At 42.3% G+C, this 25,274-nt stretch overlaps 1 protein-coding gene across 5 annotated transcripts in view; it reads left to right on the forward strand.

Moving 5' to 3' along the window:
• Positions 1–2,490: 2,490 nt before the first annotated feature.
• Tmpo (thymopoietin) overlaps positions 2,491–25,274 on the forward strand; it is a 25,167-nt gene continuing 2,383 nt past the window's right edge. The window contains exons 1-8 of one of the 5 annotated variants that reach the window (XM_021205732.2): positions 2,491–3,071; positions 7,710–7,836; positions 9,774–9,932; positions 16,209–16,306; positions 21,799–21,918; positions 22,016–22,111; positions 22,459–22,569; positions 23,370–23,458. In XM_021205732.2, the coding sequence (XP_021061391.1) occupies positions 2,796–3,071; positions 7,710–7,836; positions 9,774–9,932; positions 16,209–16,306; positions 21,799–21,918; positions 22,016–22,111; positions 22,459–22,569; positions 23,370–23,458 (1,076 nt within the window). In that variant the 5' untranslated portion in view covers positions 2,491–2,795. Of the gene's footprint in view, positions 3,072–7,709; positions 7,837–9,773; positions 9,933–10,622; positions 12,789–16,208; positions 16,307–21,798; positions 21,919–22,015; positions 22,112–22,458; positions 22,570–23,369; positions 23,459–25,274 lie in introns of those variants that run through there. The other 4 variants (XM_021205733.2, XM_021205734.2, XM_021205735.2 and 1 more) reach the window with 4 other exon arrangements.

The following is a 25,274-nucleotide window of genomic DNA, read 5'->3' on the forward strand; positions in this document are numbered from 1 at the left end:
ATATATATATATATATATATATATATATATATATATATATATATATATGTTTTGATACATCCTTCTCCAGAGATCTGCTTCATCGACCTAGCTACCCGGGGAGTCTCACCCAACAGGACAACAGTTAGTCTCAACTCTACTATGCACTCCATCTTTGGTCAAATCTAGCCCTGGATTGAACCATTTCAGAAGAGCAATGTTTGTTTCCTAAAGTACAAGCGGACCACAGTCAAATTCTTCAGTTACAAAGATTGCAGGATAATTTGCTAATTTGAAGACCATAAAATAAACCTGTTGATTCTGTGGTCTGGCAGAGAGAAGAAAGCTCTGGACTTTATAAGGTTTATGTAAGTTCTCCAGATATAGTTTTAGACTGTCACTGGAAAAAAATAACAGACACTCTGCACTTTGGGACAATCCCATATGGATTTATTGGGGTTAATAGTCTGCAATATCAGGCTTTTGACAATTAGCTCAATTCCACAGGAAAATGAAGCACTTTTCTGTGTACCCAGTAAAGCTATGGGGGAAGGATCTTTTACAAAGTATATAAAAAATGGTTTGTTAAAATACTTGTTAGCGCATCATCATTATTTTTGTTTTGTTTTGTTTTTGTTTTCGAGACAGGGTTTCTCTGTATAGCCCTGGCTGTCCTGGAACTCACTTTGTAGACCAGGCTGGTAGAATATTATTTTTAGTTTACATTACTGAGCTTAACAATACTGTTGCTTAAACACATGTGAATACTAAAGGCTTTCTGTTTTTTTGTTTGTTTTGTTTTGTTTTGAGACAGGGTTTCTTTGTGTAGCCCTGTGGCTATCCTGGAACTCATTCTGTAGACCAGGCTGGCCTCAAACTCAGAGTTCTGCCTGTCTCTGCCTCCCGGGTGCTGGGCTCAATGTAGTGCCCTCAGCGCTCAAGTCTTACAATGCTGAGTTTTTAAAAGGGGGAATTAACACAATAAATTCCCTCTAGGAAAATACTCTATTAAAATAATGTTCTGCCAGGCAGGGGTGGCACACACTTTGGATTTCTGCACTCAGGAGAAGGTTAAGACAGATCTGTGTTAGAGACCGATCTGGTCTACATTGTGAACTCTAGGCCAGTCAGAACTACATAGAGAGACCCTGTGTTGAAAACACAAAAGAAAACCTATCTTCAGATTTATAGGTCCATTTTTACTGAGGGTTATGCTTTTCAGTGTCTTCCACTGTAACCATGTAGAAATAGGTAAACAGTTTAAATATTTTTGTTCATATTTTTAATTTTGTTCATGCTTAAAATTTAAGGCTTGTTATAGAACATAATCTAGAGCTTAGACACTGAGGAAATGATTAAGATACTCCAAATCTGAGGTCAGCTATTTCCTCTCCTGAGAAGTATCCTGAAAACATTTCCTGTGTGGGTATACATTTACATTGTTCAAAAACGTATATACATCGAAACATTATACACGCTTTCATTAGCGTTTATTAACTACACGTCTTATTGCGACTTTTTACATAAAATAAACTCTGATCATGTTTGCCCATATATGTAATTTGTTAATGGGAAACATTTCTGGTCAGTATTGTGTTCTAGAAAACAGAACTGTGGCATATTTGAGACTGTTAACTTGAATCAGTAGCATGAGTTTTACAGGGGTCCTGGCTCCCTCTAAAATTAAAAAAATTAGTATTCACCACTACAGGCACATAAAGTTGACTACTAAAGACTTTCTAAACGTTGCGTTTCGTCTTGTTCCATTACCAAACATTAGGTTTGATGAAGTTAGGGGGAGATCCTTGGTGCTTGGGGATGGGGGTCTTAACCTAGACAGCTTAACAAAAATACAAAGAAGGCATTTGTTTTAACCCCCAAGAACTATTGAAACCAAAGCGTTTGGTAAAAGGGTTAAGAAGCCAATGGGAGACTTAAAAATGCAATTTTCTAACAAACTGAAGCAGTATGGAAACCTTCAGCTGTGGAAAGTCTGGCTTTCCCTAGATTCCAGACAAAAGAAGCGTTTGCGAACCGAGGGGATTTGACTTCCTGCGCACCCCACATCTCAGCCTGTCTGGTTTCCACGCTTCCCCTCCAAGGCCAGCACTCGGGAGGGAAGGCCAGGCTGCCGCCATTCTGCAGGGGGCTCGGTGTGTCCCGGGAGGGAGCCAGGCCCGGGCAAAGGGTCCTCAAGAGGGCTGGCGCAGAACTCCGCCCGTCCGAAGGCGATCGAGGCCAGTACGAGGCTTCTCCGGTGCAGGGGGGCAGGAGAGGGAAACAGCGCGCAAAGCCAGCACCGCCCATCCCTTATCGGCGTCCGAGGGGAAGGGCGGAGAGCCGAGGAAACCGCGGGGCCCCGCGCCCGAGCTCCCGCCCGAGCGCCTTTTAAACTGCGTTTCTGCACCTCTCGCCCTGCGCCGCGGCGGCTGGAACCCGCGCGAGCGGCCCAGCCAATGGGCGCCGCGCTTCCTCCAGGCGCCCGCCAATGGCGGCGCGCGTTCTTGGGGCGTGCGCGAGCCAGGCTCCCCCCACCCCACCCCACGCACTAGCTTGTGTGTGGGTTTCGGCTCGCTGCGGGCTCCGGGCTTGGCCGCGCTTGCTCCCCTGTCGTGCGCCCGGGGCTTTTTGTGGCGGGGGCCGGACCTGGGTTTTGCGTCCCGAGTTCTGTGCCGTGCTCGCGGCGCCGCTCCGGGGTAGGGATCTCCCGAGGCGGCAGGCGCAGCCCCCGGGACCAGGGAGCGAGCGCGCCGGCGTGAGCGGCGGCGGCGGCGGCGACTGTGAGGGGCCGAGGAGGCGAGAAGGAGGCGGACGCGATGCCGGAGTTCCTAGAGGACCCTTCGGTCCTGACCAAAGACAAGTTGAAGAGCGAGTTGGTGGCCAACAACGTGACGCTCCCGGCCGGCGAGCAGCGCAAGGACGTGTACGTGCAGCTCTACCTGCAGCACCTCACGGCGCGCAACCGGCCGCCGCTCGCCGCGGGAGCCAACAGCAAAGGGCCACCCGACTTCTCGAGCGACGAGGAGCGCGAGCCCACGCCGGTGCTCGGCTCCGGGGCCTCCGTGGGTCGCGGCCGCGGCGCCGTCGGCAGGGTAAGGCGAACCCGAACCTCCCGGGGCCGCGGAGACGGGCGTTTGGCGGCCGCGGCGCGTGCTCGGCGGCGGAGCTGGCCCCCTCGCCGGGCTCCCCCCCGTACCCGCGGCGGCGCCCGGATCGCGAAGGCCGCCGGGGAGGGCGCGGAGAGGGGAGTCCTCGGTGTCAGTCGCCGCGGCGGGCCCGGTGCACGGTCCGGAGTGGGTGTAGACGCGGCCTCCCGAGCCGTTTTCGAAGAGCCCGACAGGCTTGGCCCCCGAGCGCGCGAGGTGAAGTTGTAGCGTTTTCCCGCTTTAGCGCCCAAGTGGCTCGCAACAGTGTCAGAGCGCTCTCTGGAGGGCAGTTTGCGACATAGTCATGTCTGGCTTTTTTTTTTTTTTTTTTTTTAATAAAGGCATTCCCGCCTTTTTATGTTGTTGGTTTTTGTTTTGTTTTGTTTTTAAACAGATGGAGGGCTTTTTGAACCGTTTGTTTCCTCGCATGTCTTATTCTTCCAGTCATCAGGCCCCGCCTTAAGTGGGTTAGCTGTACTGTAAAGGGAACGCTTTATTTATGTACGTTGCATTTGGGAAAGTTTGTTCTCGTAGACATCCCGGAGAATCCCAGCTAGTAAGAGTTTTGTTTTTCTTTGTAAGATTTTGCTGGAGGAAGTAAAGATCCGGAAGCAAAAAGAAAAAGTTTATGACATACTGATGTGTCAGTATTACAATTTGAAAGCCTTAGGCCAGTGAAATGTAAGATGGGTTCCTGCCAGTGTGTATCATTTTGCTTTTTTGTTGCTGTTTTTTGGGGGTGGGTGGGGGGGTTATGTTTTAAATAGTATTTTGTAGGTTTATATTTAGTTAACAGAATTCAAGTCGTTAAATTAAGACTATTGATTTGGAGTATTTTAAATCTTCGAGAAACACGTGAATGTTTTGACTGGTGTCGCTACTGTTTACTTGTATCGCGGTTTGCCTCTCGTTTTGGTGCTGGGAATTGAACTCAAAGCCTCTTCTTTGCATGTACTAGCTGGGAACTACACCTCAAGCTGTTTGCTTCCTCGAAAGTTTACAGTGTTTAGCGGTAATTTTTTAAAAATAAATATGGGTTTTTTTTTTCCCTGATTGCTCGAACAAGAGTGAAAACTATGTCAAATGCATGTGTGGATTTAGTTGAGAAAACTTTTACCCTGAACTGTCAAGTGTCTTAAGATTGGCACAAATCAGTGTCTAGTAAGCACTAGCCTGGTGAATTACAGCGTCGGGCACCTGTAATCCCCGAGGTCTGGAGATGATGTAAGCCGGAGGGTCTGTCCATGGCTGTCCTCAGCTACTTGAGCTCTTGCCTAAAACCAAGTAAATATTGACCAGCCTACTGTCTTTGGTGTCTCCTATTTTGGGGGTGAGGCAAACATACCATGTTGTTTGTGTGTGTGTTTGAAGGTTTTCCTTTTTGTTGATTGGTGTTTCTCCTGCATGTGTCTGAGGGTGCCATATCCCCTGGAACTGGAGTTGCAGACAGTTGTCAGCGTCCATGTGGGTGCTGGGAATTGAACCAAGGTTAAGAACACTGGGGCCCCCATGTTACTGTATTTTTAATCATACAAAATAATGGGTTTCAGCCTAACTTTTTTTTTTTTTTTTAAATATTATTTATTATATGTAAGTATACTGTTGCTGTCTTCAGACACTCCAGAAGAGGGCGGCAGATTTCATTACAGATGGTTGTGAGCCACCATGTGGTTGCTGGGATTTGAACTCAGGACCTTTGGAAGAGCAGTCAGTGCTCTTAACCACTGAGCCATCTCTCCAGCCCTCATCCTAATTCTTTACTTCCCTGTGTATCGAGCTCTCCTGTGGCTCCCCACCCCTTTCTCCCTTCACATTAGTCCCCTTGCACTCCCTTCAATTTTACATGTCATGTATTTTTTTTTTTCTAAATCTAGACCCAGCATATTAGAGTGTGTAGGTAGCATATTTGTCTTTGTGTGTGTGTGTGTATGTGTTTGTGTAGTTTTTCGAGACAGGGTTTCTCTGTACAGCCCTGGCTGTTCCGGCTGTAGACCAGGCTGTCCTCGAACTCAGAAACCCGCCTGCCTCTGCCTCCCGAGTGCTGGGATTAAAGGCGTGCGCCACCACCGCCCGGTTCCAGCTCAACTTTTACATGAAAGATCCTTTCTTTTTTTGTGAGCACTTAATATGGGCTAGGTGGTACATCAAGAGTAGAGGGACAGTTAAGTATGCTCCAGAAGTGGCATTAATGCCCAGCACTTGGTGGAGACACAGTACTTGCTATATCCCATGGATGCTGTCTCCAGCCCAGCTCTTTATGGTGTGGGGTCTTTTTCTCAGTGAGAAACATAGGTTTGGATTCTCCACCTGCACTATTTAAAGATTTTTAAGTGTATAGTCTTGATTGGACTCAATGGTATCAACTACTCGAGAAACTAATATTGGAAACAAGTACAAGAATAAAGTGAGTTGTGATTTAGGAATTACCACTTTAAAGTGCAGCATAGGGAAGGTATCTTGAATTTCAGAAGAAATGTAGAACATTTTTGATTGCTTGTATAAAAGTTATTCCCGTGGTTCTTTCCTGCCTTGGTTGCCTGTGAGCTAGATTGCAGGATGGTTCACCATGCCCAGCCTTCGTGAATGTGTTTAAATTAAGGATAATTCCATAAAAGCATATGATTGTTTCATATGTATTACCATCGTAGAATTCTACCTTGGATGCATACGATGGGTGCTGTGGTGTGTGGGGTGGGTGGGAAGGGGAGAGATTTAGGCTTCTAGTTATCTGTCTTGATAGCAGTATTTTTAGGTGTTAAAATCACCTAGATAGTGGGCACAAGAGCACATATTTGTGGGGTTGGCCTTCTGCCTTTTTGTTAGAGCGTGCCAAGCATGAAAATTTCGCTGTTAGGGATCCAGCGGAGCGTAGTGACATTCCTGGTGAGCCTGTCAGGGGAGGAAGGAACGTCAGGCATGCATAGTTGTCTATTTGCTTACAGAAATTCTTGCTGTATAACTCAGCCTGGCATTAAACTTTGGATCCCCTTCCCGGTCTACGTATGCTGGGGGTTGAGGTATGCCCCACTGCCTGTGCTGATGATCTATGGGGTGGGTGGGTGCTTCTTCATGTTTTGTTTTAAGACAGGGCTTCCTTCCCACAGCTCTGACTGGACCTAGTGCAGAAGGATGAAATACAGTTAGATACATGACATGTTCCATGCGGTATTTTATAGCTGGGTATGCTGGCTTGCCCTTAGTCCTACAATTTGGGAGATGACAGCCAGCAGGAGGACTGCTGGGAGTTGAGCAAGGTCAACTGGATTACAGTCTTTAAGAGCACTGGCTGCTCTTCCAGAGAACCTAGGTTTGCTTCTCAGCACTGAACTGACATGGTTACTCACAATCAGAACTCCTTGTTCCGGCGATCTGATACCCTCTTGTGGTCTCCACAGGTACTGACTGCATGCACATAGTTAAAGCTACCTTAAGGGTAGTAAATTCCACACAGTTAATACTTACTCTTTGGTTGAAACTGCTTTATTAACAGTATACACCGTGAAACTGCTTTATTAACAGTATACACCGAACTACCCAGTTCCTAATATTTGTTCTTATTAAATTTAATACTTATTAGGCGATGTTACTTTCCTGGAACTTTTCCCCCTACAGATTAAATATTAATATCAAATAGCCTGTTGGTGGATCCCAACTTTCTGGACTCACTTTATGCAAGCATATTGCCTGCTTCAAAATGTATTTCTTGTTCACTTGAAGTTTTTTTCATTATGGAAATGTAAATTCCAGAGGCTTACATTATTTCATTTTTCTTATTTGTAAGGGAAGATTGGAACCCAGCACATGCTAGGCAGACACTCTAGTGTGGAATTATATTCACAGCCCATTGTCTGATAGGAAGGGTTTGGGTTTTTGTTTTTTTTTTTTTTTTTTTTTTTTTTTTTTTTTTTTTTTTTTTTTTTTTTTTATATTATATGTAAGTACACTATAGCTGTCTTCAGACACTCCAGAAGAGGGCGCCAGATCTTGTTACAGATGGTTGTGAGCCACCATGTGGTTGCTGGGATTTGAACTCCGGACCTTTGGAAGAGCAGTCGGGTGCTCTTACCCACTGAGCCATCTCACCAGCACTTGTTTTGTTTTTTAATGACTTAGATATCTGATTGCATGTATGTTTATGTGCCACTTGTGTCCAGTGTCCTAGGAGGCCATTTATTTTACTTTGCTTTTATTTGCTTTTGGACACTAGATGCCATTACTGTCTCTTCAGTTAGGTAGTTAGCACCCTATCACTGAGCTGCCCTCAACCCCCAAGAGCAGTGTCTTTATTTTCATTTTATGTACATTGGTGTTTTGACTGCATGTATGTCTGTGAAGGTGTCAGATCCCCTGGAACATGAGTTATAGACAGTTGTGAGCTGCCATGTGGGTGCTGGGAATTGAACCCTGGTCCTCTAGAAGACAAGCCAGTGCTCTTACCTGCTGAGCCATCTCTCTTGCCCTAAATACTGGGTTTCAGTTTAATCAAATTGTTGGGGCTAATGTGAAAATAAGTCGCCTTGTTGATTGCACAGAGAATGCCATGTGAGTTCTTTCATATAGAGGAGATAATTGTACTGTTTGCAGAAAGCCACAAAGAAAACTGATAAGCCCAGGCTAGAAGATAAAGATGATCTGGATGTGACAGAGCTCTCTAATGAAGAACTTCTGGATCAGCTTGTGAGATATGGAGTGAATCCTGGTCCCATTGTGGGTAAGGTTTTTTGTTGTTGTTGTTTGTTTTCTTGTTTTGTTTTAAATTATTTAAGTGTACACTGTAGCTATCTTCAGACACCCTAGAAGAGGGCATCAGATCTCATTACAGATGGTTGTGAGCCATGTGGTTGCTGGGATTTGAACTCAGGACTTTTGGAAGAGCAGTCAGTGCTCTTAATCACTGAGCCATCTCTTCAGCCCCTTTGTTTTACACTTATAATGGATCTTCTGAGACCATTTGTCACTATTTAACCAATCAACACTTTAGTTTTCCTTAATTCTCAATGAGGAAGAGGACTTTTGGTAGATAATATTTGTAAGATTACCAGTTGCTGATATTGTCCTATTTAGGGGTCATATTGTGCTATTCTGTAAGCCTTGTGGACCTTATCAGGCTGAGTCATCTGCATCAGTGAATTAGAGAATAATGAGTAGAGTGTAAGTACTCAGGTCCTGAGTGTCAGTTTCCTAATTAGCATTAAGGTTTTGTTCTAAGTCTGTCTAAAGAATAAAGGAAACAGAAGGCGTGCAAGAACTAAATACTCTAGGTCCATCGTTGACTTTTCTAGGTAGCAGTGTTTTTGCCAGTTGATCATGCCTTTCTTACAGAGTTTAGGCTGTAACCTCAGGACTGAGAGAAATCCACACAGAACTTCATGGTTCTGTGAAAATTGGAACACAGTATGGAGATTGGTTGGGTTTTGTTATAGCTCTAGTTGGAAATAATGAGTTGATTTTGTTTATCTGTCCAGTCTGGATCTCACTGTGTAGCCTGCCTATCTTTGCCACCCACATGCTGGAATTAAAAGTGTATACTTCTTAGGCTACACACAGACAAACTTGTGGCATTTGCTATCTTTTGTGAAATTCTGAAAGACAGTAAAAAATACATATTACATAAAAATGTGCTAATTACATGATATATTACATGTTAAAATATCAGTTGTCTGTCATAAGACCTATACAAAAATAAAGGAAAGATATATAACTAATGTAAAGTAGAAGTTAAAGCAGCCGGGTGTGGTGGCACACACCTTTAGTCCCAGCACTTAGGAGGCAGAGGCAGGCGGATTTCTGAGTTCAAGGCCAGCCTGGTCTACAGAGTGAGTTCCAGGACTGCACAGAGAAACCCTGTCTCAAAAAAACAAACAAACAAACGAAAAAAAAGTTAAAGATATTCAAGTAAGATTTATAGAATTTGATACCCATAGTTCAGTGGCTGTTTATAGGCATATTGATCTCAGTGTTGTGAAGTATAATCATTTTCTGTTCAAGGTTTCCATCTGTTTATATAAAAGCTCTTTGGGGGAGCTGTAGAGCTAGCTCAGCATTTAAGAGCACTAGCTGCTCTTTCCAGCACCCACATGGCCAACAACTATCTCTAACAGGACATACAACACTGTCTTCTGGCCTACACAGGCACATGGTGTACAGACATACGTGCCAACAAAACACCCACTCACATAAACAATAAAATCTTTTTTTAAAAAAAATATAATCTTGTATTAACGTCCCAGAGAAACAACTTATTTTGTAAAAGAATACATTATGTGTTTTTTGTTGTTGTTGTTTTGATTTTTGGTTTTTTGGTTTTTCAAGACAGGATTTCTCTGTATAGCCCTGGCTGTCTTTATTTTTTAATCACTTACTTTAGAAACAGAAAGCATGTTGGTTTCTGGTTTTCTGTAGGGGCTGGAAAGATGGTCCCGGTTTAAAGAACTTGTACTGTTTTTGTTGAGGACCAGAGCTTTATTCCAAGAACTCTCATTGGGTGGCACACAGAGGCCTGTAACCAGCTCTGGGGGAATCCAGGGCCTCTGGTCTCTAGGTATCTGGACTACACACTCAACACACACACACACACCATATTTTGTTTTTTAATCTTTTAAAAAGATAATTTCATGCCAATATAATGGAACTTTTCCCTTAACACAGGAACAACCAGGAAGCTATATGAGAAAAAGCTGTTGAAGCTGAGGGAGCAGGGAACTGAATCGAGATCCTCTACTCCTCTTCCAACAGTCTCTTCCTCTGCAGAAAACACAAGACAGAATGGAAGTAACGACTCTGACAGATACAGTGACAATGATGAAGGTAACATTTTAACTGCTCTTAAACATGTGGGGCTTTTTCCTGACTCAGTGTTGACCTGGAGAAAGGTACCATTTAAGGCAGTATTGAGCAGATACTTGTAATTTAACTTTCTGTTTAAATAGCTATTTAACTTGCTTCAAAGTGAGGCAAAGTTTTCTTTTTCTTTCTCCATTATCACATCTACAGAAGAAATCATTAATTTGATATTTAGCTTACTAATTCATTTTTATATTTAATGACCAGATTAGTACATGCTACTTTATTTTTTAAAAAAATTCTATATAAATGATAGGTTGGATCTTTTATGAGTCACTTTTGTTCCATGTAATTTTTTTGGCCCATATTTCATGTTTATGTATTCCCTATAATTAATATACAGTGTTAACGATTAAATATAACATTTCTATTATAGGCGATTTTTAAATATTTTGGGACTAGAATAGCAAGTATATTTCTTTTTAAAATTAGAATAATGCAGCATTTCATACTTAAAAAATTTTAACTCTTAATAATCGCTGATCTCGTAAATCGTTAGTTTGGCTGTGCCTTCCAAGGCACTGTATAGCAGGTGAGTCACTGAGAGTGTGCAGTAGAGGGCCCTTTTCTTCAACAACACTATTTTAGCAAGGAGGCAAATAAGACAGCCCAAACCAGTCATGCTTAAACTTCCTGCCTCTTTTGCCTCTACAGGAAAGAAGAAAGAACACAAGAGAGTGAAGTCCGCTAGGGATTGTGTTCCTTTTTCTGAACTTGCATCTACTCCCTCTGGTGCATTTTTTCAGGNTATTTCTTTCCCTGAAATCTCCACCCGTCCTCCTTTGGGCAGGACTGAACTACAGGCAGCTAAGAAAGTACAAACTGCTAAGGGAGACCCACCTAGGGAGACTTGTACTGATACAGCCTTGCCCGGGAAGGGACAGACGCACAAGTTAGCCCCTGGACGGAGTTTATTTATTCCTTCAGAGTCTAGCTATGATAGATGTGTAGAGAAAAGTTCTTCACCATCTTCTCAGCGTGGATTTGCTGCCAGGCTGGTCTCTGCTGCAGCTTCTCCTTCACTGATAAGGGAAACCACTACTACTTACTGTAAGGACATAGTGGAAAATATTTGCCGTGGAGGGAAGAGTAGAACTCAGCCATCGCTCGCTGAGGAGCCTGGCGTTTCAGATCAGTCGGTTTTCTCCAGTGAAAGAGAAGTACTGCAAGAGTCGGAGAGGTCACAGGTCATTTCTCCACCACTTGCTCAGGCAATCCGAGATTATGTCAATTCTCTGTTAGTCCAGGGTGGGGTCGGCAGTTTGCCTGGGACTTCTAATTCTGTACCCACACTGGATATAGAAAACATATGTGAGAGACTTAGCCAGTCCAGCCATCAAGAATCTGAATCCCTGTCCCCTCCCCAAAAAGTCCCCAGACTAAGTGAGAAGCCAGTAAGGGGCGGGGACTCAGGCTCCCGTGTGAATACACCTGCATCCGAACATAGGTCTTCTTTTGCCAAAAGTGTTGTCTCTCATTCTCTTACTACTTTAGGAGTAGAAGTGTCTAAGCCACCACAGCATGATAAAATAGAAGCTTCAGAACCGTCTTTTCCTCTCCATGAATCTATCCTAAAAGTGGTTGAAGAGGAGTGGCAGCAAATTGATAGGCAGCTGCCCTCGTTGGCGTGCAGATATCCAGTTTCCTCCAGCGAGGCAGCCCGGATATTATCAGTTCCAAAAGTCGATGATGAAATCCTGGGGTTTATTTCTGAAGCCACCCCACGAGCAGCCACTCAGGCGTCCTCCACTGAGTCTTGTGATAAACATTTGGACTTGGCTCTCTGTAGATCTTATGAAGCTGCAGCATCAGCATTGCAGATTGCAGCTCACACGGCCTTCGTAGCTAAGTCTCTGCAAGCTGACATAAGTCAGGCTGCACAGATTATTAATTCAGATCCTAGTGATGCACAGCAGGCACTCAGGATTCTGAACAGAACCTATGATGCAGCTTCGTATCTTTGTGATGCTGCATTTGATGAAGTGAGGATGTCTGCCTGTGCCATGGGGTCTTCTACCATGGGTCGGCGTTATCTGTGGTTGAAGGATTGTAAGATTAGTCCAGCTTCAAAGAATAAATTGACTGTTGCCCCCTTTAAAGGTGGAACATTATTTGGAGGGGAAGTACACAAAGTTACTAAAAAGCGTGGAAATAAGCAGTAATAAGTTTAAGAACAAAGGCAGAAACTTTGACTTGGAGAATTTGTGAACCTTTCTAAGAGTTTAGTCTCCTAATAGAGCTAATTTCAAGGTGTTATGCTACCACTCATCAAGTTACAGTATAATCGCATATATAGAGGCCTAGTACAGTTGAAACTCCGTAGGTCACATCTGTCTTACATGAGCTTACAGCTTCCTGTTTCATTTAACATTTTAGATATATAAGGAATTCAGCAACTAGAATATCAGTGGAACCCTCACTTCCTTTAGTGTGCCATTGACATACTTTCTAATGCTTAAGTTAAACATTGTTGAAACACTGATTCCCCCACCCCCCACCCTCCAGATCAGAGGAGTTTAGCTTTGAGAAGTCTGTGTAGGCATGCCGAGTCTCACAGTTCCTGTGATTGCAGTCTGCTCTGCTTTCTGCTGCTTGCTTTTATTACGTAAAATTTTGCCATGAGTCCTTTTGTTGTCCACTCATTACATTACAGGACATCTCACAAGTGATCTTTGTACTGTAATTCTTAGCTAAGTATCATCTACACGCTCTAACATCTGTCCACACTCTTGTTCATACTTAAGTCTGCAACAAACTTCATAATAATTCTAGATCAGTGTAACTCTTTTAAGTGCCAGTACACAAACTTGCTGCTTGATTCACAGACAAGCGTGTGCATNGCTCTCTGTAGATCTTATGAAGCTGCAGCATCAGCATTGCAGATTGCAGCTCACACGGCCTTCGTAGCTAAGTCTCTGCAAGCTGACATAAGTCAGGCTGCACAGATTATTAATTCAGATCCTAGTGATGCACAGCAGGCACTCAGGATTCTGAACAGAACCTATGATGCAGCTTCGTATCTTTGTGATGCTGCATTTGATGAAGTGAGGATGTCTGCCTGTGCCATGGGGTCTTCTACCATGGGTCGGCGTTATCTGTGGTTGAAGGATTGTAAGATTAGTCCAGCTTCAAAGAATAAATTGACTGTTGCCCCCTTTAAAGGTGGAACATTATTTGGAGGGGAAGTACACAAAGTTACTAAAAAGCGTGGAAATAAGCAGTAATAAGTTTAAGAACAAAGGCAGAAACTTTGACTTGGAGAATTTGTGAACCTTTCTAAGAGTTTAGTCTCCTAATAGAGCTAATTTCAAGGTGTTATGCTACCACTCATCAAGTTACAGTATAATCGCATATATAGAGGCCTAGTACAGTTGAAACTCCGTAGGTCACATCTGTCTTACATGAGCTTACAGCTTCCTGTTTCATTTAACATTTTAGATATATAAGGAATTCAGCAACTAGAATATCAGTGGAACCCTCACTTCCTTTAGTGTGCCATTGACATACTTTCTAATGCTTAAGTTAAACATTGTTGAAACACTGATTCCCCCACCCCCCACCCTCCAGATCAGAGGAGTTTAGCTTTGAGAAGTCTGTGTAGGCATGCCGAGTCTCACAGTTCCTGTGATTGCAGTCTGCTCTGCTTTCTGCTGCTTGCTTTTATTACGTAAAATTTTGCCATGAGTCCTTTTGTTGTCCACTCATTACATTACAGGACATCTCACAAGTGATCTTTGTACTGTAATTCTTAGCTAAGTATCATCTACACGCTCTAACATCTGTCCACACTCTTGTTCATACTTAAGTCTGCAACAAACTTCATAATAATTCTAGATCAGTGTAACTCTTTTAAGTGCCAGTACACAAACTTGCTGCTTGATTCACAGACAAGCGTGTGCATATATTGAAGGGAAAGGCACTGCTTCTCTGTGGGAAGATGCATGAGCTTAGCATGCATATGACCGAGTTCAGTTCAAAGCCACTTAAGAAAGTTTAATGAGAATTTAAATCTAGAGATATTTTGTAAACAAATAAGAGGTAAATTGTATACCTGTATGTATGCATAAACACAAACACATTTATGCACATTTTTNATAATCAAATAGAAAAGGCAGTGTACGGTTTTATGTCTGATAGAGGAAGTAGCCAACAATTCCTAGTTACACAAGTACATGGACCACATTTGAGGAACACAGCTAGGGATGATAAGTGGAGTTCTGGTATACCTCATCTTCACTCAACATGACTATTTTGTTAGATGAACAAGACACTACAAAGGTGGGTTTTTTTTATTTTCTACATGTATTTAAAGGTATTTTATATGTCCTACATAGTTAAATTTCATATCTGGATGCTAAACCAATGAGTTATTTTCTAAAAACCTTAAGTAAGAATTTTTACTATACCCCAATGTCTGTGTCTGTATGAAGCAATGTATTACCCTGTTTTCATTTGTATGGTTGTAAGGTAAGGAATCCTAGTTGTAGAGATGCTGTGGAAAATAGTCTCAAGTTTAATCAGATTCAGTCTTGGTGTACATGTCTACCACTACCATGTTCTTAGACTGCACATTCCATCGCTACAGCCCTGTTACTTGTCTTCTAAAATGTACATGTGTACATGTACCTGCTAAGTGCTGTGTGATCTCTTTAAAGCAATGTATACCTGTAGAATGCTTCTACAAATTCAATAAAGTTGTTAAATTTGAACAGTTTTGTGTGGTCTCCAGAAACATGTTTTATGTGTGCTTTATTGGAGTTTGAACAAGCTGAGTATATGTGGATGAACATTCCTTTTCCGTTTCATCATGGAAACATTCCAGCAGTAACTGAGAATATTCTACTTACCACATGTCCTTCTCACTATTTGAGGACTATGTATTTAATTGGCTGTAAAATCTAAATTTGAGCAAGAACTTAATTTGTAGCCACATATGTCTAATCACTCAGTTTCTGCTTGCTAGTAGGTATTTATTTTGCTCTGTGTTGTCTGAGGTTTCTTAGATTCTTCTGAGTTAACAAGAACAAAAGTAGTTTTTATAATGCTGAGTAGTATACAAAATGCAGATGACATAGATCTGGTGACAGTGTTGAGGATGGAGTTGGTTGCTAGGTCTTCATTGACCTGTTTGAACTATTTTAGTTAAAAATCACTATCCGGGGGGAGGGAGAATGGCAGGTATATATGATCAACTAGGGTTAGACTGGAAGGCCAGCAAAGCCACGAAGTTATCTTGATCAGTTTGAAGCATGGCTTCATTAAGTTTGTATAAAATTAAGCCTTAAGAATCGACTCTCTTGTTTCTTTGCTAAGAAAGCCAATTTCTAGACCTGTCTTGCTATCGTAAATGACACAAAAGTAGAAAACAGTTCCTGTTTTGTTGAGACAGTCCCAATGTGAAGCATGTACTAGCCTTGGACTAGAGATCCTCCGGTGCCTGCAGCTCCAGGTGCTGGGGTTACAGATGTTCATGCCATGGCTGATGGGAAGTTCTACTTTTTTAAAAGAGTCTGTATAGGTCTTCAAATTACGATAAAGCCAAGGTTAAAAAAATTAGAATACTCAGCCTTTTTTTTTTTTTTTTAATGTATACACTATTGGGTTAGTAAGTGTAAGAGACTTTATAATTTTGTTTATTATTTTGGTGCTATGGATGGAGCCTATATATGGTCTACTACTGAGCTAGAGCCCATAATTAAGGAGAGACGTCATTAACATTAAAGCAGTACAGTCCCGTCATTGGAAGTTACCGTTAATTATTAAGTGATTGGTGTCACACAATCTTTTGCACTTAAAATTCTCCCTCTTGTGATATTTTAATAAGTAACTTTTGTCACACAGCAGTAATATATTACAAGGACAGAACAGTAGTCACTTCTACGTTTGCATTGTTTTGTTTTTTTTTTTTTAATGAAAATGCCTCCCCAGGGGCAGCTTGAAAGCCCTTTAGTCCCAATTAAAACCCCAGTCTAGGGGTGGGAATAATGGAAAGAGTAAGGAGAAGTATCCAGATTAAACACTGGTACAGGGTATTAAAAAAAAGACTAGTGTGTGTTCATGCCGTTCTGTTTCCTATGAAAGGGTTAGAGATAAATCTTACTAAACATTTTTTTCTCTGATGAGGTATTAAACAGATCGTCAACGTGTACTAATGTGCCTACAACCGGGTTCCAAAGTAATATTAGTAAGCCGTAATTTCAGCGTTCCAGTGAATAATGATTTCTTCAATGTTATTTCCAGACTCTAAAATAGAGCTCAAGCTTGAGAAGAGAGAACCGCTAAAGGGCAGAGCAAAGACGCCAGTCACACTCAAGCAGAGAAGGATTGAGCACAATCAGGTATTTGTAGTTTTATGGTCCCCGTGTCCAGGTGTGTCATCTGACTAGTATCCATCCCATGTCTTGACCTTTGATGAGGAGTTGGTGCACACACACCGTGCAGCCTGCTCACACCACGCACTGAGTTTCATGGTAGAGGTGTGGGGCACATACTTTGTGAGACGTGTCATCAGCATGACCTCCGTTGTTTATTGTGCTTAAGCAGTCTAGCGTTAGTCATGCTGCTTGTTTCTGATTTGGGTGCAGCGGTTTTGAACCTGCCAGGCCAGCATTTCCACCCTCCTGCTTCTTCCTCTTGAGATGATTATTTGAAACTTTGAAAGCTTGGGAAAGTTTCATTTTTGTGGCTAGATTTCTCAATTGAATTGCCTTTATTTGTAGCTTCTTAACACTCTGAAGCTAGTATGGCACATTATTTAAGATGACAATTTCCTCTTTTGGGGGGATGGGACAGGAAGGGCAAGGTAGAGTTTTCAAAAGAAAACTGGGGAGAGAATATGCATAAGGCATCAATAAATACATCCGTTTACAGAGGGAAATGGCTGGCTCTGATTTAGCCTTCGCACCCTAGGTTCTTTTCCTCATCTTTACTTGTTAGCTTCAAAATGTGTTAGTTTGTTGTTCGTCTATCTTTTCCATGTTCTGTCTGCCTCTGGTTTCTGTGGTGTTTTTGAAACAGTTATTCACAATGAAGCCCTGGCCTGCCTGACTAGGCTGGTCTCTTAACTTGTAGAGCTTTCTGCTTCCTGAGAGATGGGATTCAGATACGCACTAACAGGTCCTACTTCCTTCCTGAGAGATGGGGTTACAGAGATGGGATCACAGGTGTGCACTAACAGGTCCTGCTTGCTGATCAGAGGAGAGAGGCAGGGTCCTGTACTCCCAACCCTTTACAAGATGTAGATTGTAGGAGTGTACCACCAATCCTGGCCAATAAAAAATGGTTTACTGCATAATTAAGTTGAGTCTGAACCATACGTCTATACTAATTCCCACCATGGCTGTTTCTCAGTCCTCCATTTGGTGACCATAGTTAACCATGTCGGTATTTCCTACTTGCTGGAGGTGGCAGGTGGTTTTCAAGGGTTTTATTTGTTTCTTGATATCCTGTGTATCTGGCGTTCTGGGGACTGGACCTGCATGTGGCAGTGCAGAGGCTTGTTTTCTGTTTTTGTTTTTTTTTTTCTTTTGTAGTCACAATAAAAATGTTTGTCAGTTCTGGAGTAGCCTTTTTTTAACTGTTATAGTTGGACTCCTATCTATTTAAATAGAACTATGTAGCTGGTGACTACTATATTGGACAGCATAGCCGTAAAGGGTTGCTATGTAGCTGGTGACTACTATATTGGACAGCATAGCCGTAAAGGGTTGGTCTGGGTTGGGATTCAGTTTCTTTGAAAAGAATACCTCATAAATGATGTTGTAGCCTTCCTGCTGGTCATTTCAGGAAACATGAATTTCCTTCAAAAATATTAAAATTAATTAATAATAGTTCAGATGTTGGTCTTTTCAGTTAAAGATTTTAACAGCTGTGGATAATATTGCCTAAATCTGTGATTTTATTAAAGTTACAAAATGATGACTTTTCTCAGTCATGTTATTTTATATCTATAACTGATTACTTTATGAGAAACTTTTCTTGATAAGATCCTTAGTTGCCTTAAAGTTAAGTTCATATAAAACAGCTAGGAAAAAATACCCTTGGGGGGCTGGATTTGAGATACGGTTTCTCTGTGTGGCCTTGGCTGGTCTGAAAACTTGCTCTGTAGACCAGGCTGGCCTCAAACTCACTGATCCAAATTCTGGGATTAAAGGTATATACAACCACACTGGATAACATTTTTTTAAAATAATTTAAAATGTTTAAAGTTTATTCATTTATTATATATAAGTACACTGTAGCTGTCCTCAGACACTCCAGAATAGGGTGCCAGATCTCATTATGGATGGTTGTGAGCCACCATGTGGTTGCTGGGACTTGAACTCAGGACCTTCAGAAGAGCATCAGTGCTCCCAACCGCTGAGCCATCTCTCCAGCCCCAATAAATTTTTTTATGCTATGTTTTTGTTTTGTTGTGTTTTTGAGACAGGATTTTTCTATTTAGTCTTGGCTGTTCTGGAATTTACTCTGTAGAACTGGCTAGCCTTGAATTTACAGTGAACCGACTGCCTCTGCCTCTTATCTCCTGAGCACTGGGATTAAAGGCGTGAGCCACCGCTGCCTGACTTACGTATGATTCTTATATTCCTGATCACTGAATACAGTCAGTACCCCACCATCCCCACCATCCCCACCATCCCCACCATCCCCAAGCCTGCTGCAGGCTGTCCAGTTGCTTTCCTGCTGGGCTCCAGTCACAGCCAGATAGGTGAGGTCTAGAGTCTGCTTCCTTTGTGTCCCTTCTTTCCTCTGTCCCTAAGGAGGAGAACTTGTGAGCACGTGATAACAGCTCAAGCTTACAAATACAGGTTGTAAACTTCGGTTCTTACGCGTGTCTCATGCTGAGCATCTTGGTCCTTCTAATTATAGTTTTCTTGCATTTTACGTGTTTAAAAATAACACTAAGGCTGCTAAATGGAATCCGGTGTATTTTTTTTTCCATTTATATTACTAGGATACTGTGCCTAAAATATTTATGTTTTTAGGCAACAGTTTAATGCACTGCTGGAGTTTTGTGTGACATAGGAAATACACTGTCAGTTGTTTATATTTGCTCCTTTGCATAAACATTCCTTTTATCTGTCTTAGCATTCATTCCCGAGTCAAAATGCTACCCCTTGTCCCTATTCCTAGAATAGCCGCAGTCTGCATATTGAGATTTGTAGACTGGCTACACTTTATTCAGTTACTTTCCTTTTGGTGAATGTGCGGGTTGGTTTTACTATGGGCCAAGACTAGCAGCCTTCTTTCTGCAGGTAGCATTTTGTCTCTGTTGATGTGTGAGTGAAAGTGCTTTCTAGTTTTTGCAGTGTCTTACCAAATGTCTTTTCATCACAGACCTCTACTGGAGTGTTCAAGTGTGGGTAGTGAATGCTTCAGGGTAACTCAACTCTTTATCTTTACTTTCGCTCCATGTTTTCATGTTCTCTCGCCCCTCCCTCTGTTCCGTGAGTCAGATCCAGCAACTCTTACATGCTGTGTACCTACTTTGAGACAGAGTCTCACTATGCAGCCTAGGCTAGCCTCAGGCTCCTCAGCCTATGGCTCAGCATCCTCTGGTTTACAAGTGTGCAGCACCATGCAAGACTTGTTTATATCTTACTGTAAAGTAGTGCAGTGTGGGGTTTTTGTTTGTTCAGATTTAAGAGCCCAGCTCCTGCACCCTTCCACGCCTCAGCTCTTTAATGCCTTCTGACTTATTCCTCACTTAGCAGCTTCATAGAATTCAGGGAAAAAGATTGTTTCCTCTACTTTTCCCCAAGATAAATCAGGACTTTTCTAGGGAGCAGCTTGCTGGTGATAGGTGGAACTGTGAATCTTACTTGGCCTCAAAGCATAGATAGAATACTCATTTTACATATATACTAGTGAGATAGTCCTCTGTGTGATTGGTGCATCTTTCCAAATTCTGCTACTAGATGATAATTTTTTTAATTTTTATTTACATTCTCAAAGTCAGTTGCTGTGAGTGGCAATGTGTGCTTATAGCTGCAGCACTGCTAGGCAGGCACAGGAGAATTATGAGCTGGAGGCCAGAACAAGAGGGACTGGTAAGTGTCACCAGGACTCAGAGCAGACTGATGCTGTATCTGACTTAGACATTTGACTGTTGATAAGAACTTATTTTGGGCCGGGCGTGATGGCGCATGCCTTTAATCCCAGCACTTGGGAGGCAGAGGCAGGCGAATTTCTGAGTTCGAGGCCAGCCAGGGCTATACAGACAAACTGTCTCGAAAAACCAAAAAAAAAAAAGTTTATTTTCTTACCATGGTAAGTGATTTACATAATGTGTCTTTGACATTAATTTTACATTCAGCGGGAATTCCCTAACTAATAGCAGGATGAGGGGCCCTGAGATTGAGATTGGTGCTGGAGAAACAGCCTAGTGCTTAGTGTTCTTGCAGCGATCTGCGTCAGATTCTCAAACCCACATCATGGCTCACAGCTGCTTGCATCTCCTGCCACAGGGGACCCTCTAAATGGCCTCTGATGTGTATGTGTACAGACGTACACATACAATTAAAGTATGTTTCTTTTAAAAATAAGCTCTTGCTGGGGAGTGGTGGCACACACCTTTAATCCTAGCACTCAGGAGACAGGCAGGCCAATTTCTGCGTTCCAGGACGGCCAGGGCTGCATAGAGAAACACTATCTCTTAAAGAATAATAGTAAAAACAAACAAAAACCCACCACAAAACAAAAACTCTTACAGCGTCCATCCAAATAGACATGAGATTGGCTTTGGAGCTGTCGTAGAGTTGGAATGGTGATACCGCTAGCAAATCAGCATGCTTAAAACGGGATCAGAGTGAGAAGTAGCTTAGTAAGTGCTGACACACAGGTAAGGCTGATGCTGATGTTTGTGCACTGCTAGCTTGAAAACCGCTGCACACATCAGATTGTCTGAGTGGAGGTGAGCTAGTGTGAAAGGCCTAAGGTTTTTGTTGTTGTGGTGGTGGGGTTTTTTGGTATGTTAGTAGCCAAACATGGTATTGCTTGCCTGTGCGATACAAGCCATGTCCCCATCTCCAAGGTACTTTTTTATTTTTTTTAGTCAGTCTCAATATGTACCCTAGTCTGTGCTAGAACTTGAGGCAGTTGTCTTGTTTCTGCTTCCCTGGAGCCAAGATGACCACTGTGCTTAGCCACTAGTTCTGTCTAAATGAGGGGGAAAGGTATTTCTCTTTCCTCCCCGAGAAAATGAATCTGGGGGTGCAAGGCAACCACTGTCTGCTCTCTGTGGGGAGGGAAGAGAACAATTACAGTTTGACAGATTCTACTAAATACTTAAAGCACATGGAAAGACTGTGGTTTATGAACAGCCATAGAAGTTTGTTTTCTTTTTCTTTTTTCTTTTTTTCCTTGCTGGGAATAGAACCCAGGACTCACACATGATAACAAAGGGCTCTAACACTAAGCTACTGCCATCAAAAGTGTTTTTTTTTTTGTTTTTTTTTCCCTTATTTCCTTCCTTCCTTCCTTCCTGGAAATGAATCATAACAAATTACATGTTTTTATTTAAAGACAGATAGAGCTCCAGTGCTAGGTCAGTTTCCAAGCAGCTTTCCCAGGAGAAGCCAGTATGAGCTGTCAGCACTCTTGAGCAGACTCTAGTGCATTTCAGCACTCTGAGCAGGTTCTAGTGTTGCCCTTTACTTTCTGGTGATTACAACGCAGCAAAATTAGTGCCTTTAGAGATATTTTGAGGGCGTGGCATTGCTTGTAATTGCTGATGTCTAGAGAGTTCTTGGTTTCTTGGTGTGCTAAAAATGGCCATTGTTTAGGGGTTTGTGTTAGGATATGACTTTTTAATGTGTCGATGCTTGACTAGAGCTATTCTCAAGCTGGAGTAACTGAGACTGAATGGACGAGTGGATCTTCAAAAGGCGGACCTCTGCAGGCATTAACTAGGGAGTCCACGAGAGGGTCGAGAAGAACTCCAAGGAAAAGGGTGACGCAGGGCTTGGCGCTGAGTTGGGTTTGCAGAGCGGTAGGGCCTTAGTGACTGCTTCACACTGATTGTTTTTGTTCTGTTTTCAAACTAACAGGTGGAAGCTTCACAGCGTTTTCGTATAGATGGTGCAGTAATTTCAGAGAGTACTCCCATAGCTGAAACTATAAAGGCTTCAAGCAACGAGTCCCTAGTAAATATGTTTCATAAACTGTCTAAGTGCTGTTCTTTGTAATTACCCCTTAGTTGGAATTTGGGAGGTGGTAAATTTTGGCAAATGGAAATGTATCTAATTAATTAAAAAAGAATCCTAAATACCATGAGGATAATTTTTTTTACTAAATATTTGAAGAGTTCTAAGGTTTCACGTGTGAAGCACTGAATGTGTTTCTAGATCCCACTCCCTAAAGTTTTATTAGGGGAAAATCAAATATTACAGAAGTGAATTATCTTTTTTTGTTTGTTTGTTTTTTGTTTTTATTTTAAGTGTGTTTGCTATATTTGGATAATTCTGAGTCTGAATAATTTGAATCTTGGCAGGTGGCCAATAGGTTGACTGGAAATTTCAAGCATGCATCTTCTATTCTGCCAATCACTGAATTCTCAGACATAACCAGAAGAACACCAAAGAAACCATTGACAAGAGCTGAAGTAAATGGATACAATTTAGCCCAATGTTGTCTTTCATCTTTCAGAGTTTTGTTTTAAGTGGGAGGAGACAGAACTTTACTGGGAGGTTTATGTATATATACATATATATGTGCATATATGGTTTAAAGGCAAATTTAGTTGTGAAAATAGAAACTAATACGGTATGGCATACTAATAATACTCTATTCCTGCTGCTGTGTGGCTCTTGCGTTCCTGGTTGCAGGGGAGTTGGTGTGCCGCTTGTAATAGGCTCTTTCTGCCGCGGATCCAAGTTTACATGCTGCTTGGGCTGTGAGGGAAGCTGCCCTTTTGTTGAAAAGACCTCCAAGTACCTTTGTGTGGTAGACTCCCGTATAACTGATCTTGAAAATGCTGGCTGCATGGCTTATTATAATTTTAATCTTAAGCAATGTTTTAAAAACTGAAATGGTTTAATTGACTTTTAAAACAAGATAGAGGTCTATATTAATTAGGTATCTTCTGTATTTAATCCTTTACATATCACAGATTCCTAATAGGAAGAAATGGTGCACTCTTAATGCTTTCTTAATGCAAAACAAGGAACTCCCTTGAGGGATTTTACCGGCCTGGTTGGGTTGCTGGGTGTTTCCCTCTAATGAGCACATTATGATACCATCCCAGTGATGGACTGTGAAGAGGCTTGCAGGCTTCTGAATACCTAGATGATAGCAAAACTAGGCCAGAGGGGATTTTGTTCCCCTAAAGGTCTTTTAAGTATTTGAATTATTGCATATTCATACTACATTTTAACTTGTGTCTGTTTCTTTTTTTCTTACTAGGTGGGAGAAAAAACAGAGGAAAGAAGAGTAGAAAGGGATATTCTTAAGGAAATGTTCCCCTATGAAGCCTCTACTCCAACAGGAATTAGGTACTTGGATAGATAAAATTGAGTTTAAATACATTCTAGGGAACTCTTAGTTCTTGATCACAACATTGTTGTAGCTTTGTTCTCAGAATCAAGTGGTTCACATCCATGAAAATTGAATCATTCAAAATTTATTTTTGTTACATGTAACTCTTTTGGGGACAAAGTGGGGACAGAGTGTGGCAGTAGTTGGGGTCAAATCCAGGGCCCCATACATAGAGCAAGATCTCTGCCTCTGAGTTATACACACACACACACACACACACACACACACACACACACACGCTACTTTGCTTATTTTTAACTTTATTTACTGAAGGTGGTGCTTGTTTTTTTGTTTTGTTTTGTTTTGTTTTTTAATCTTTATTTATTTATTTATTTATTATATGTAAGTATATTGTAGCTGTCTTCAGACACTCCCGAAGAGATCTTGTTACGGATGGTTGTGAGCCACCATGTGGTTGCTGGGATTTGAACTCCGGACCTTCGGAAGAGCAGTTGGGTGCTCTTACCCACTGAGCCATCTCACCAGCCCCGGTGGTGCTTGTTGATGTGCTCACTGATGCACTGAGCCATCTCCAGGGCCCACCCTTATCTTTTGGGGCACGGTCACACACTAAACCTGAAGCATAACCATTCAGCTAGATTGACGGGCCAACAAGCCCCCAGCCATCTTTCTGTCTTCTGCCTGCCTGTCAGAGAGGCTGCCTTGTCCAACTTATTCGTGAACGATGTGTGATTCGGAGGCAGCTCTTGGGAGTTCACCCTGGGGTCTGAGGAGTGAATTCAGGACAACAGGCTTGGGAGACAAAGCAGTGAGTGCTTTCTCACTTGCTGAGCCAAGAATGCGCACATGCTCATGTGTGCCGAGGGCTGAACTCGGGTCCTCATGCTAAACCTGCATGGTCTCCTGCAGTCCAGGTTGTCCTTGAACTCATTGTGTAGCTGAGGATAACCTTGAACCCCTGATCCTCCTGCTTTCACCTAAATCCTGAGATGACAGGTATATGCTGCAAGCCAGGTTTGGTCTTTGCACATGTACACACCCACTTTAAATCTGGATAGATCTTTTTTGTGTTTTTGTGTGGGCAGGTACAAGCTACATCACCTGAAGGTTGTGGCTGGTTTTAAGTTTTATTTTCTTTTTTGAGACAAGTTCTCAGATCACCAGGCTGATCTTGGATTTACCATGTATGCAAGGCAGATGTTAAGACTTGTGACATACTTCCCAAGTGCTGCGATCACAGGCACACAGTACACTACTGAGCCTCTAAGACAGGCTTAGAGAGTATTTATCCTAAATACTATTTTATAATGATACAGCTAACTTATTTTGGAGTGTTCGAAACATGGTTGCTCTATAACAGCTCTGGCTCTATAGACCAGGCTAGCCTCAGACTGAGATCAGCTCTCCTGTTTCCCAAGTGCTAGAGTTGAAGGTGGGCATCACCATACCTGGTGGTTAACAGTCGATTGAGAGACAAACTGGGTGCTCGCCTTTATAAACAGCTGAGCCTTCACTCCAGTCCAAAACTAAATTTTTAAGATAGAAACGGAGTTGGAGCTCTGTAATAAGAATGCCCACTAAAGATCCATAAAAAAGATGCAAGGCCCCAGCTTACCTCCCAGCTCCACCATAAAACAAAAGAAAATACTAAAAGGCATGTAATAGCCGGGCAGTGGTGGCTCGTGCCTTTAATCCCAGCACTTGGGAGGCAAAGGCAGGGGGATCTCTGAGTTCGAGGCCAGCCTGGTCTACAGAGTGAGTTCCAGGACAGCCAGTGCTACACAGAGAAACCCTGTCTTGAAAAACCAAACC

Source organism: Mus pahari, chromosome 9 (genome assembly GCF_900095145.1).
Source record: "Mus pahari chromosome 9, PAHARI_EIJ_v1.1, whole genome shotgun sequence".
Classification (NCBI taxonomy): domain Eukaryota; kingdom Metazoa; phylum Chordata; class Mammalia; order Rodentia; family Muridae; genus Mus; species Mus pahari.